General features: G+C 42.7%; 1 protein-coding gene across 1 annotated transcript; it reads right to left on the bottom strand.

The window, feature by feature from the left end:
* Positions 1 to 6311: 6311 nt before the first annotated feature.
* Positions 6312 to 10883, bottom strand: zfp64 (zinc finger protein 64 homolog (mouse)). The gene is made up of 7 exons (XM_042005051.1): positions 10805 to 10883; positions 10634 to 10716; positions 10338 to 10505; positions 10112 to 10258; positions 8217 to 8279; positions 7873 to 8124; positions 6312 to 7797 (listed from the first exon to the last, which is right to left on the bottom strand). Exons 2-7 carry the CDS (start codon positions 10653 to 10655, stop codon positions 6485 to 6487), a joined length of 1965 nt encoding a protein of 654 aa, XP_041860985.1. The 5' UTR covers positions 10656 to 10716; positions 10805 to 10883; the 3' UTR covers positions 6312 to 6484.
* Positions 10884 to 12151: the final 1268 nt, after the last annotated feature.

Below are 12151 nucleotides of genomic sequence, written 5' to 3'. Positions count from 1 at the left end.
TCTCAGGAAGCCATCGACCGATGATGATGATAGACACCTCTATCAATGGTCAGAGTCAGGAGGATCCAGGGATAGCCCCACATTCACCTTAGAACCACCATAAGGGTCCAGAAAGATGTGAAGCCCAAGATAGTCTATGATAGGAAGAGAGAATCCTTCACTATAAAACCTCCTTCATCTCCACGGAAACCAGCAGGACCTTCATGTTTCATTTCAAACTAAGGCCTCGTAGGAGAACACATAAGCAGAGTTTTTAGAGCTGGAATCAAACGTTTCATTACAAGTAAAACATGATTTCGAATTCTGGCTGCTAGCTCCCAGTTTTTGCCCCACAGTGATGAGACAGACATCTTTGTAACCAGCAGAGTTTCTGCTTTCATACGACAGCTTGTTTGTGTGGTTTGTTTGAAGTGGAGAAATTAGCAGAAGCTCAAACGCTGACATGTTGTTCTTACATCCCCATTTATTTGCTTTTGCACTGTGTTTGGTTTGGATGCTGGTGCTTATAACCGAGTTTCTCGGCATCATGTTGCTATGCTACATGTTAGGATTGCTGCTTCCTGGTGTCTGCAAACATCTTCTGTACTGTAGTATGTCATGCTGTCCGCTGTACAGGTGGGTCTAGTCAGGAAGAGGTTAATGAAAACAAGTGAGGGATTGTTCTCCCTTCAATACATGGCCAAAGCCATGCAAACATTCATTTGTTTAGGATTACTGTCACAGAAACAAGACAAGGAAAACAATGGCCAAAATGTTTTTGTTTTTGAATCACAAAAGATGATGGCTGCTTACTTGCATTCACCAGGTCACACTCGCTGCTAAACGCTGCAGCCCACATTGTCATAAAGGAATAAAAGGACTGTGTGCAGAGGGTCAGGACATACTGTAGCATTCTTGTGTCCACTGAAGAATTTTTATGGGTTTTGGAGCTCTGGCTGCAGCCGTGTCCTTCTGGTTGAAAATTATACTTATTTTTCTGCCCCCTGAGGACTGGTTGTAAACTGCTTTCAGCCTGAAAGAAACAATAACAAAAGGCCTGTCAGAGATGCTTCCTGACAAAGAAACAACACCCTCAAATTCCACCAAACAAAGATGCAAAAGAATTTAAGAGTTTCAGTAGCTTCAAATAAGCCTGCTCTTAAAAATGAATAAATAAAAAAGGGGGCATAAAGGATGCATCCACTCTTAAAACCAGAGTTTGCCGTAAAGCGATTCGATTGATCCGCCTGTAAACGCCACAATGCCCTAATAACGTCTCACCAAATAATCACATTGCCTTCAGAAAGTCAAATTAAGGAGTCTTTTTGTGAGCGGCCTGTAAACTGCTGATCAAATAGCTCTATCATCTTGAATTTCTATCACACAGACAAAAAGAATTGACTAGAGAAAAGATAAAAGGCCTCCAGAGCTCTGAGAAATCAAAACTCACTTAAGACATCAATAGAGTCACACCGAAAAAAGATGCCTGCATCGGAAAAACAAATCCATATCAATACTTTACCAATCACTTAATTTCATTAAGGCTTTCAATCCCATTTACTGATCAGATAGCACATTGTGTGCAAACAAAGCAAAGGTCAGAAATGTCTTGTTGATTGTAGCTGGAGGAATTTTTCTTTCTTACTGATTTATTCCCACCTCTGTTTAAAAGATAATCTGATCTCAGTCTTTTAAAACTCAGCTGCTCTTTGCTGGAAGGGGGAACGCATCACAACTTACGATTTCTTTAAGCAGCTGGGAGTGGAAATTGCTTTTTGGGGAGCGTTTATGACCCCATTCAAAGGCCAACATCTCAAACACAGGAAGGAAGGAACTGAGAGGTGCCATACGGTATAAAGAGGTTTGTTTAAAACTCCTGCTGCTTTTCTCAAGACTCAATCTGAAGCAAAGCTGAAGCATTACTCAGAATTTTCTGATGCTGTTAGAGCTACACGTGTCAAACACCATCGCCTTTCTGCTAATGAAGACAATCAGACACAAAATAAGCAGCAGCCCAGAAAGTCTGCAGAAAAGGCACTTAAAGCAGGTCTGATGTCACATGTGGGAAACAGGAGAGGGCTCGGGGTGGGTGTGGTGGTGGGATGGGCTCTCAGGATTATGGCCTGGAAGTCTGGTAGATAATAGATCAAAGAGATACACCAGAAAGCACTCATTTTCCCTCCATACACGCATCTTAAAGTATTATTTTATTTCTTTTCAGCTACATTTGAGGATGGGGAGATTTTTTTTAAAAAAAAAGAAGAAAAAAAAAATCACATTCATCATCCAGAGCTGTCCCCACAGATCACCAGGTGAATCCTCCGGTTAACCGGCTCTGGTTTGGCCAACATCAGATTAAGTTCTGCACAATGACTCACTGATTTGAGTCAGCTGTGTTGGAGCAGGGATACACGGAAAAGCTGCTGGATTGCGGCCCTCGTACGACCGAATTCAGTAGCCCTGAACTGCATGAATCAGGGTCATCGTTCAGACCGAGCTCCGCCATGTTGGCCCTGGGCCACAAGGACAAACCATGTCAGCTTCCTTTAGCTCCTGAAAACAACTCCCTCATGTCCACAGCCGAATTCTGGCTTAATGTGCCTGAAGCGGTTCACCCACAGCTCGCAAAACCTACACACCAGCTTCTGTTTGAGCTAACTCACCACAAGCTAGCTGCTCGCATGTACTTTGAACAAAATAACTAAACTGTGCTAACTAGGTGTAGCTTTAGTTTCTTGGCTGAAAATGTCAAAGCAGTCCTGATGGGAACTTACACAAGTTTCTGGTAAAAGCATCAGTGTTTAAACCTGCGTACGTCGATCTACATGGACGTGCATACACAGGAATATTCTGAAAGGCATCCTTAATTAATATATTGAAAAGGTCAAAGGGCTCCTTATCTAATATAGAAGCTGTCGCAATTCTCTTTTTGAAAGGTAAACCAACTCTGTACGAACAAACATCTTCATCATCAAACAGCTTCATCTTCACTGGGGTCCCGCTGAGCCTGAAAATGCAGCTGGCTGCATGAGAGGAGCCATTAGTGCCAAGAGGGAAATCAATGGAGACTCCTATTCAGGTGCAGCATCCACTCAACGCAGATGCTAAGTGCTGAGGTCTGTGTGGAGAAAGTCCCAAAGAAAGAAAACAGCCACTTTATTGGAAAATCTATGAGGAGAGCAGCCTGGCTTTTAGGAAGCAAGACCTTGATATGTGACCCAATGTTTCCTATGATTGACAAGATTCAGAGTGAGGACCAGGCCATATTCTTTTGAAAGAAGCGACACACACACAGATTTGGACCGAGCGGACGCAGCATTATGACATTTTCTGCCGTCACTCTGCTGCCACCTAATGGACAAATTACTACACTGCAGAGGACCAACAACTCCACTTTATTAAGAGAATTTATTTGGATTATTTTAAGATAAAGTTGCCTGAAAATGAAGCTTCATTTCCACTAAATAGCTCACTTTATTTATTTAAAACAAGATCAATATGACTGATGTTGGGGTAAAACTTAATCATTAAAAAAAGGACAACATTGTTCTACATCCTGGAACTTAGGCTACATTCACACTGCAGATCTTAACCCTTAAGCTCTGGTCGTTCGCCTGAGCGCTATCACTTATATCATCAGTGTCTCAGGAACGGTAGTGTGTAACTCTGTGGGGTAGATTGTGATGGATAGTTTACCCTTTAGGTGATCTACAGAAGTTTTCCAGGCATTTATATCCAGGAGGTTTACAACCCAGCCACAAAAATGTTGTGTTTATTTAGAGACTATATGGTAAATCCACAATGAGTGATCCATGACAAAACCATTATTTATCACATTTTTAACATAAAAAAGATCACTATCACTACTATATTGCTAAGAGACCTCTGTTTAGACCTGGAAATGAAGATGAAGCCACTTCCTGTCAAACTTTCCATCTATCAGTCCGATCAGGAGCAGCCAAAGATCAAGAAGTAAACAGAAAGTTCTATGTGTGCCCGAAAAGAAGAAAAATAATGCTCCTCTATGGATGGAATAAAGCCAAGAAGATGTTTTTGATGCATGGTGGCACCAAAAAGCAGCTGAGTTAGAGTTGGTTTTGTGAGGATAGTAGATCAAGAGTAGCAGAAATAACTGGAAATAGCAAAAACATCTCGTGGAAAAAGTGTAAATGTCTGATGTCGAATATGTAAATAGTAAATATGTAAATAGTTTCTGTTGTGTGTTTGTTTCAGTGCTAATATTTTTTCTCATGAAAGCCAAGACTTAAGAGAATGATGCAGATGAGAAAAGGCTTGGTCACTGTTGATCTGTGTTATTTCTACAAAGTTCTGTTAGTAATAATAATATTTTGTTGTTCTGGTAGGTCTTTATGCTGCTATATCTACATTTATTTTACATTTCAGCCTCATGATCTGACAACTGGCTGTCCTGAAAACATCATGTATGGATGTTGACTGGGATTGAAAGGGTTGAGCTTCTACAGTCATTCTTTACACCTCCCTCCCTGCCTGTCTGTCTCCTGAAGAAGGAACTTGGGAAACTGAACCAGAACAAGGCTGCAGATCCAGATGGTTTCAGGGTTCTGAAAACCTGCTCAGAACAACTATGCTGGATTCTTCAGCACCTTTTCAACACTAGCCCGAGTCAGAAAAGAGCTCCAGCGTTGTAGAAAACATCCTGCTTTGCTCCAGTACCTAAAAAGTCCCAACCACCTGAATCAGATGACAACAGACGACTAACATCTCACATCATGAAAGTCCTGCAGAGACTGTTATTGGCTTATCCAGAACGCTGCTGCTAGAGTTTTAACCAGGACTAAGAGATCTGAACACATCACACCAGTTTTGAAATCTTTACACTGGCTTCCAGTCAGTCACAGAACAGATTTTAAAACCTTCTGCTTGTTTACAAATCCCAGAATGGTTTAGGCCCAGAATACATCTGTGATATGTTCAGAGAATATAAACCTAGCAGAGCTCTTAGATCCAAAGACTCTGGTCAACTAGTCCAGACCAGAGTCCAGACTAAACATGGAGAAGCAGCATTTAGCTGTTATGCTGCAAACAAGTGGAACAAACTGCCAGTGGAGATGAAACTTTCCCCAAACGTAGACATTTTTAAATCCAGGTTAAAAACATTTCTTTTCTCATGCACCTATGCATGAAATCTGCACGGAAACTTTAACTTATCTTGCTTTTAATCATTTTAATGTAATTTATTATTTTATTGTGATTATGTGTTGATTATGTGTTGATGCCTTTTACTATTCTAAATATCTGTAATGTCTTTGTTTTATGTAAAGCACTTTGAATTGTCCTGTACATGAAATGTGCTATACAAATAAACTGCCTTGCCTTACCTCAATAAGCAGGCAAACACCTGTCATCAGAAATACTCTGATTATTCTGGAGTAGTGGAGAGTATCAGTGATGGACAAGGAGCTGGGAGAAGAGGTGGAGGAATAAAAGTATCTTGGAGTTCTGCTAGACAACATACTGGACTGGAAACGCAACACAGAAGCATCTGTAAGATGGGACAGAGCAGACTCTACTTCTTAAGGAAGCTGAGATCCTTCCATGTCTGCACCAAGATGTTGCGTATTTTCTATAAGTCTGTTGTGGAAAGGTCAATCAGCCCTGCAGCATCTGCTGGTGCAGCAGGACCAGAACCAGAGACTGAACAAAGACGTTCTGGTACTGTGCTGAGGGATAACTCTGGAACCGCTGGAGCTGAGCGTCCAGAAAAAAAATGCTGCACAAGCTGCTGAACATGATGGATGATTCCTCTACACCAGTACTTCCCAAACTTTTTTACTCAGGGTCCCCCTTCATGCATATACTAAAATGCCATGGACCCCCTGCTACACCCTGTGCTGAAACCATGCTTGGTTTTAGGCTTACAAAAGTCATTTTCTCACCATAAATAATGTTTATAAATAATATTCTGGTTGAGTCCTGTCCTTTAATAAAGCCAAAGCTAAATTAACAACATACAGCCTTACTTTTATTCATTAAAATAGGGACAATTTCTGGACATTAATCACAATGGCTCTAATATTCAAAGCCTCAGGGACCCCCTGTGCTCTTTGGGAACCCCCATGGGGGGTCCCAGACCCCAGGTTGGGAACCACTACTCTACACAACACAGTGAGGAAACAACAGTGTTCAGTGTGAGGCTTCGTCAAGTTTAATGCAGGACAGAAAGATAAAGAAGGTCTTTCCTGCCAACAGTCATCATCCTCCAGGACAAAGCAAGATCTTCTTCATCTTTTAATCAATTACTATTGTTTTTATTGAAAAACAACAAAAACTACAACATTGCAATTTCCCTCTGGGATTAATAAAGTATTTTTTATTTCATTCAGACAGATCAGATATGGATGAAACCGTCAGATTTGAGTCTGTTGCCTGCAGCGTAAACGTAGCATAAGTCGTCATGTAGACAGCATTGTAATTTCAGTGGTAAAGAAATAGCTTATAATGCCGTGAAAGTCAAACACTCGTGTCACTGCAGGGTGTGTAAGTCTGTGTGTGGAGAGCTCTGCTGAGGCTGAGCGGATACGATCAGTGGAACTCCGTGGATCACCACGTTCTGGCTGCCCAGGCTGACGTCCGGAACCAGTAACGTGCTTTCCTGACAGGGTAAGGCGCTCTCCTCCACCTTCAAAGACCCCACCGGCTCAGTCAAGCCCACATCCGGTGGAGCTGTGGTCCCGACTGTGACTACGGTCACTTCAGTGCCACCCTCCTGGATTAAGGTATTAAAGCCCTCCAGCTCGGAGCAGGCGGTGATCAACGTCTGGGTGCTGCCGGAGTCCGGAGCGCTGATGGCCGTCTGCAGGAGGGCCTGGTGGAGGGGCCCGCTTGAGTCCTCTGAGCTGAGCTGGGTCAGGAGGACCGTCTGGGGTTCCACGGTGGCCCCTGCAGTCTGGGATGAGCCCAAGGACTGTATCGGTGCCAGCAGGTTGACCTGTTGGATCATAGAGCTGACCACCATGTCCTGGTGTTCTGGACTAAGCAGCACCATGTTGCTCTTGCTCTGTCTGTCCCCAGTCACCGGGATCAGGGGGTTCTGATGACCCAAATTGTGAGGGAGGATGATTTTGAGCTGTGCGTTGCTGTAAGGCGGCACCGAGCCAGAAGGGACGGGAACTTCTAGGCTGCCCGGATCAGCCGACAGCTGCATGGTCTTCTCAGCTTCTCGGTGCTGCTTCTTGTGGCTGCGCAGAGAGTCCTCCCTCACAAACGAAGCGTCGCAAGAGTCGCAGCAGAAGGCCCGAGCTGCATCCAGCTTGGCTCGGTACCGAGAGCCGAGTGGTTTTGGAGGGTCGGTGGCAGAACTCTTCCCTCCCCCTCGGCCCGCCTTCCCCCCGCCGCCCCTCTCCGGCTGATCTGAGTGACACTTCTTCTTGTGGATGATGAGGTTGCTGAGCTGCTTGGAGGCAAAAGTGCAGAAGTCACATTTAAAGGGCCGCTCCTCAGAGTGGATCCGCTCGTGGACTTTGAGCGCCCCCTTGCTGGAGCAGGAGTAAGTACACTTGGAGCACTGGATGGGCTGGGTGGGCTGATGCTGTCTGGCGTGCTGGCGCAGGGCGGTCTTACTGGCACATTTGAAGTCACACTGCAGACACTGAAAGGAGTTCTCCATGCTGTGTTTGATCTGAACGTGAGACTTCAGGTTGCCTTTCATGGCGCAGCGGTACTCACAGAAGTCACATTTGTAAGGCTTTTCCCCGGAGTGGATCCTGACGTGCCGCTTCAGGTCCGAGTTGATCTTGAACTTTGCATCACATTGTTGGCACTGGAAAGGTGCATCGCCTTAGAAAACAAACACAAACAAGTTAAGAAAAGCAGACATTCCCACAGCCGGGGAGAGGTCTGGATCTGAGTTACCGGTGTGGGAGCGGAGGTGCACGGTGAGCTGGCTGGAGTTGCGGCTGGCGTATGGACAGATCTGGCATTTGAACGGCCGCTCGTCGTAGTGGATTCTGAGGTGCTTCTTCAGGCTGCTGCTGTCTGCCGCCGCGTACGGACAGTGTTTACATTTGTGCGGCCTCTCGCCGGTGTGCGAGCGGCTGTGCATGTTGAGCTTGTCCCGCCGACTGAAGCGCTTGTGGCACAGCTCACATTCAAACGGCTTTTCACCTGGTGAAAAAAACTCTGTTAACAGCTGAAGGATGGCGGGTGGGAAGAGGAGATGCCCGCAGTCTGTTCACATGTAAGAGGTGTCACCATACCGGTGTGTGTTTTCAGATGCCGCTCCATGTCTTTTTGGCCATACTGGGTTTTAAAAGTGCAACCTGTAGATGAAGAAAAAACATTTTTATGTTTTTGGAGAGCCGCCTTTATTAAAATAAATAAATAAATAAAAAATACACTACTCTGCAAAAGTCTTTAACCACCCCTCATTTCTCGATGTACCATCAAGGAAACAGCAAACTACTGCAGTGATTTAAATCCTGTCAGAACCAGAGTGAGTCCATTTTAAGGAACCTGAGAATGAATATTTATTTTTCAACACAGTCTGAACTGTCTCTTTCTTTAAGCAGTCTTCAGGAATAGTTTTCCAGGCTTGTTGGAAGACTTTCCAAAGCTCCTCTTTGGCAAATTTGGACTGGTAAAAACTAACAGACATTTAAGATTGATACCAACGTTTAGTCATTAGTTTCCCTCAGTGGTATGTCTTTCAGTAATACTTTTATTTGAATTTTAACCCTAAACACAAGCCATTTTTTATGTAAAACAGCATGTAGAAGCTCAAGCCTTTTAACCCCAGTCAACATCCAGACAGGATGTTTTCAGGACAGTCTCAGCTGTCCGGTTTTGAGGCTAAAATGATGTAAAATGAACATATTAATAGATATAAGAGCATAAAAGCCGAACAGAACAACGATCAAGAACTTAATACTAAAGGCCCGCTTGACGCAGAAGACGGATGCACAGACTGACGGACAATTTTGTCCATCTTTTGTGTTGGTTATGCGAGAAATTTGGTCCATTTTCGGGGAGCTTGATGCTTGATGGAGAAGAAAGAGCAATACAACCAGAAATTGGGGAGGCAGTGTGGAGCTAGTACGCAACCAGCGAAAGGACAGTCTCTGAATAAACACCACATTTTACGGAAATTGCGCCAGAGATCGAGCGGAGTTTTAAGGGTTAATAGGCATCAACATAGTCTTCAGGAATAGTTATCCAGGCTTCGTGAAGGAATTTCTAAAGCTCTTCTTTGGATGTTTCTGCCTTTTGTTCCGTTCTCTGTCCAGATGATCCCACACTGCTTCAATAATGTTGAAGTCGGGGTTCTGGGGAGGATTCGTTCCTCCATCAGACTTGTTGCCGCTGACCTTCAGTCCAGTTTATGTGTCATGTGACATACCTCAACCTTTTCTCCCTGTTTTCCTTTCTTAAATACGGCTTCTTGACAGCCATGTTTCCATGGAGACCATTTCCAATGAGGCTTCACCAACAGTAGATGGATCAGATGATGGTCCAGATGTATCTCTCAGGTCCTGGTTCAGGTCTTTGCTGGATTTGTTCCTATTTCTTCAGGACATCACTTTCAGATCCTGTTCATTTGCTGTAGATAGCTTTTTAGTCCTGACTCCTCTTCCTTTGTCCTCCACTTGTCCAGTTTTTGCCATCATGATGAGATAAGTTTCCATCTAACAGCTTTTTAGGAATCACCTTGTTGCTGCTGAAATCCTATTTTCTGTCTGTAAAACTGTCTGATCTATGCTGTTTTTCAAGGACGAAACTATATAATGGGAAAAAAACATCTTTGTAACAAATAGCCTAATGATCCAGTTTAAACAGCTTCTTTGATAAGTTGTCTGTTACGTGTTGACACAACTCTGGATCATCCCTTGAGTAAGGAGCCTTTTTTGCCTTAAGGATTTACAGTTCAGTGGTTGAACAAAGAAAAACATATTCCTCTGAAATGGTCAGGTAGAAGTACTGGAAAAACTTCAAAAGACCCTCTGAAAGATGCAGGACTTTTTGATCAAGACCACTTTTAGAAGATTACACTGATGGCTGCTGGGAGGAGAATTGTGAGGAGATAAGCGGTGGCTCCGGGCTTGTGTAGAGGAGTGTAAATGAATGAAATGGATGAATGAAGGAATCACGGTACAACCTGAAAAACAGCAGGAGTGTTTCTTTGACGTCGGAGCAGGTTTGAGCTTCTTGGAGGGTGTTTTCTGTGCTTTGGTCAGACTCTTTTTGATGCCTCTCATCACACAGGTCTGGTAGGTCTCCTCAAAAACCAGCTCAGAGCTGGAATCTACAGAGACAAGAACATGAGACAGACAGCTGATTTCCAAATAAATAATCTGCATTAGAAGCATAAACAAGGTCCTTACCTGTGAGGGAGGTTGTCACGGGGGTGCCCGGTGTGTCACAGGTGGGAAGGGAACACCCGTTTTGTTTATGGGCGAGAAAAACCTCAAAGTTATTGTACTGCTGTTTACAGAAACCACAGATGTGGATGTCTGGGCTCACCTCCACCACAACACAATGCCCTGCATCGACTGAAGAGGAGAGAGGACATTATGAGCTCATATTTTAGTTAAGCTGACAGTAAGAAGCGACAACAACAAAAGCAGGTCTGGTTAGAAGTCACAGTTTTGGTCTGGTGGGAATTTGGCTGTTTCCTTACCTTCGGCGTTGTATGCTGCCATTTTGGAGCTTGTTTTTCACTATATCAGCTCATTTTCCGGCCTGGTTAAGTCAGTGGGAGGCCTTTCAAGTTAAAGTGCAGCGTTTCAGGTTAAATTTATGCCACAGTCACATCATGTAAAAGACAGACAGCTTAAAAAAAATAACACACTTCACTTCTCCCAACGCATAGATCGCCTTTACGACACTACGTCTGAGGTTTGCGGCAAGCGTTTCCAAGCCACCCTGCGTGTTGCGTTTGATAGCATAGGAAAATACAGCTTCTACTACTATGCGTTAACCCCTTGATGCCTGTTGTGACAAACTGCTTCTGGCTTTTGTTTATTTTATGTATGTTCATTGTTTATTTTATGTATGTTCATCAAGCTAATTTATTTGATATAATTTGACTCTATACATTATTTTTTCTGTATTTATTTTGTATTATTTATATATTGTCTATCTTCATTTATTAATTGTTAGTTATTTATCTGTCATTTAATTATGTTTACTTTATCGTATTGTTCCCCCCCCCCCCCCCCCCACCCCAAATAAATGCAAGTGTTAAGGGGTTAATGACAAACATTTTTTAAATTTATTTCTAATTTACTCCTTCATCTGAAACAATATATTGAAAGAAATTTAAATATCAGTGGTGGGTATACCACAACAAACAGAACAGTATGATGAAAAGGACGGTTTAAATACAAGCAGACACAGAAGCAGATGTATGTATGTGTTAAGCAAACAATTATTATTCCTTTCACAAATATACAATTCACTGTTTTCCAAAAAAAAAAAAAAAAAGCCCAGAAAAAAATCTTAAAATACATCATCATTTCTTGATTAGCACATCAAATTATTCTTAATTTGCTTGCATTCCTAACCAGAAATATTAGTTTTATTGGTTGAATGCTGTGCTTGAAAAATTTCTGACTCCTCAGAACGGCCTGGTAAGCCAACTCAAATGTGGTTATAAAACGATTTAGTCTTTAAATTTGTCATTTTAAAAAGGGAAAACATCAAAATCTAAAAAATAGACCACAATGATGGGTAAAATAATATAAACGATGCAGACAATAACCAAATGGAACAATAAACAAATATAAAGAGATGCAAAATGACCACAAAAATAATGCAAAATAATGCAAATAAGACTGAAAACCACCACAAATGGTTTGTTTATGTGTCCCTGTCCTCAACAACTATGAGACCTTTTACATAGTCTGACACCAACAAAGAAAACGAGGTTTTATTTATTGACATTAGGCATTTACAAGCACCTGAAAGCAGCATTTTGTAGGGAGTTGTAATCATGCAGTGGAACTTAAGTAAAGCTATAGCGCTTCTCATGGTTGCTTCGACGACTGAAGAAAAGAGGTTTTTCTCACGTGAGAGAAAGTTTTCAGATGCAGCAGTTGTTGTTATCGGGCATGTAAATGTACAAACTCAACCATTTGCGAGTAAGGGCAATTTACTGGGTGGTTGGGGTGAGCGAATTAGAAAGCCTGTATTTATA

Source organism: Melanotaenia boesemani, chromosome 13, assembly GCF_017639745.1.
Source record: "Melanotaenia boesemani isolate fMelBoe1 chromosome 13, fMelBoe1.pri, whole genome shotgun sequence".
NCBI classification, from domain to species: Eukaryota; Metazoa; Chordata; class Actinopteri; order Atheriniformes; family Melanotaeniidae; genus Melanotaenia; species Melanotaenia boesemani.
The sequence above is the reverse complement of the archived record's forward strand: the minus strand, read 5'-3'. Positions and strand labels throughout refer to the sequence as shown.

What these genes read in the sequence shown, in the direction of transcription:
- zfp64 (XM_042005051.1), bottom strand. Translation starts at nt 10,655, where the DNA reads ATGGCAGCATACAACGCCGAAG. An exon ending in CGTGACAACCTCCCTCACAG is followed by an intron (nt 10,259 to 10,337) that starts GTAAGGACCTTG and finishes TTGTCTCTGTAG; the next exon opens with ATTCCAGCTCTGAGCTGGTT. An exon ending in ACACTCCTGCTGTTTTTCAG is followed by an intron (nt 8,280 to 10,111) that starts GTTGTACCGTGA and finishes CTTCATCTACAG; the next exon opens with GTTGCACTTTTAAAACCCAG.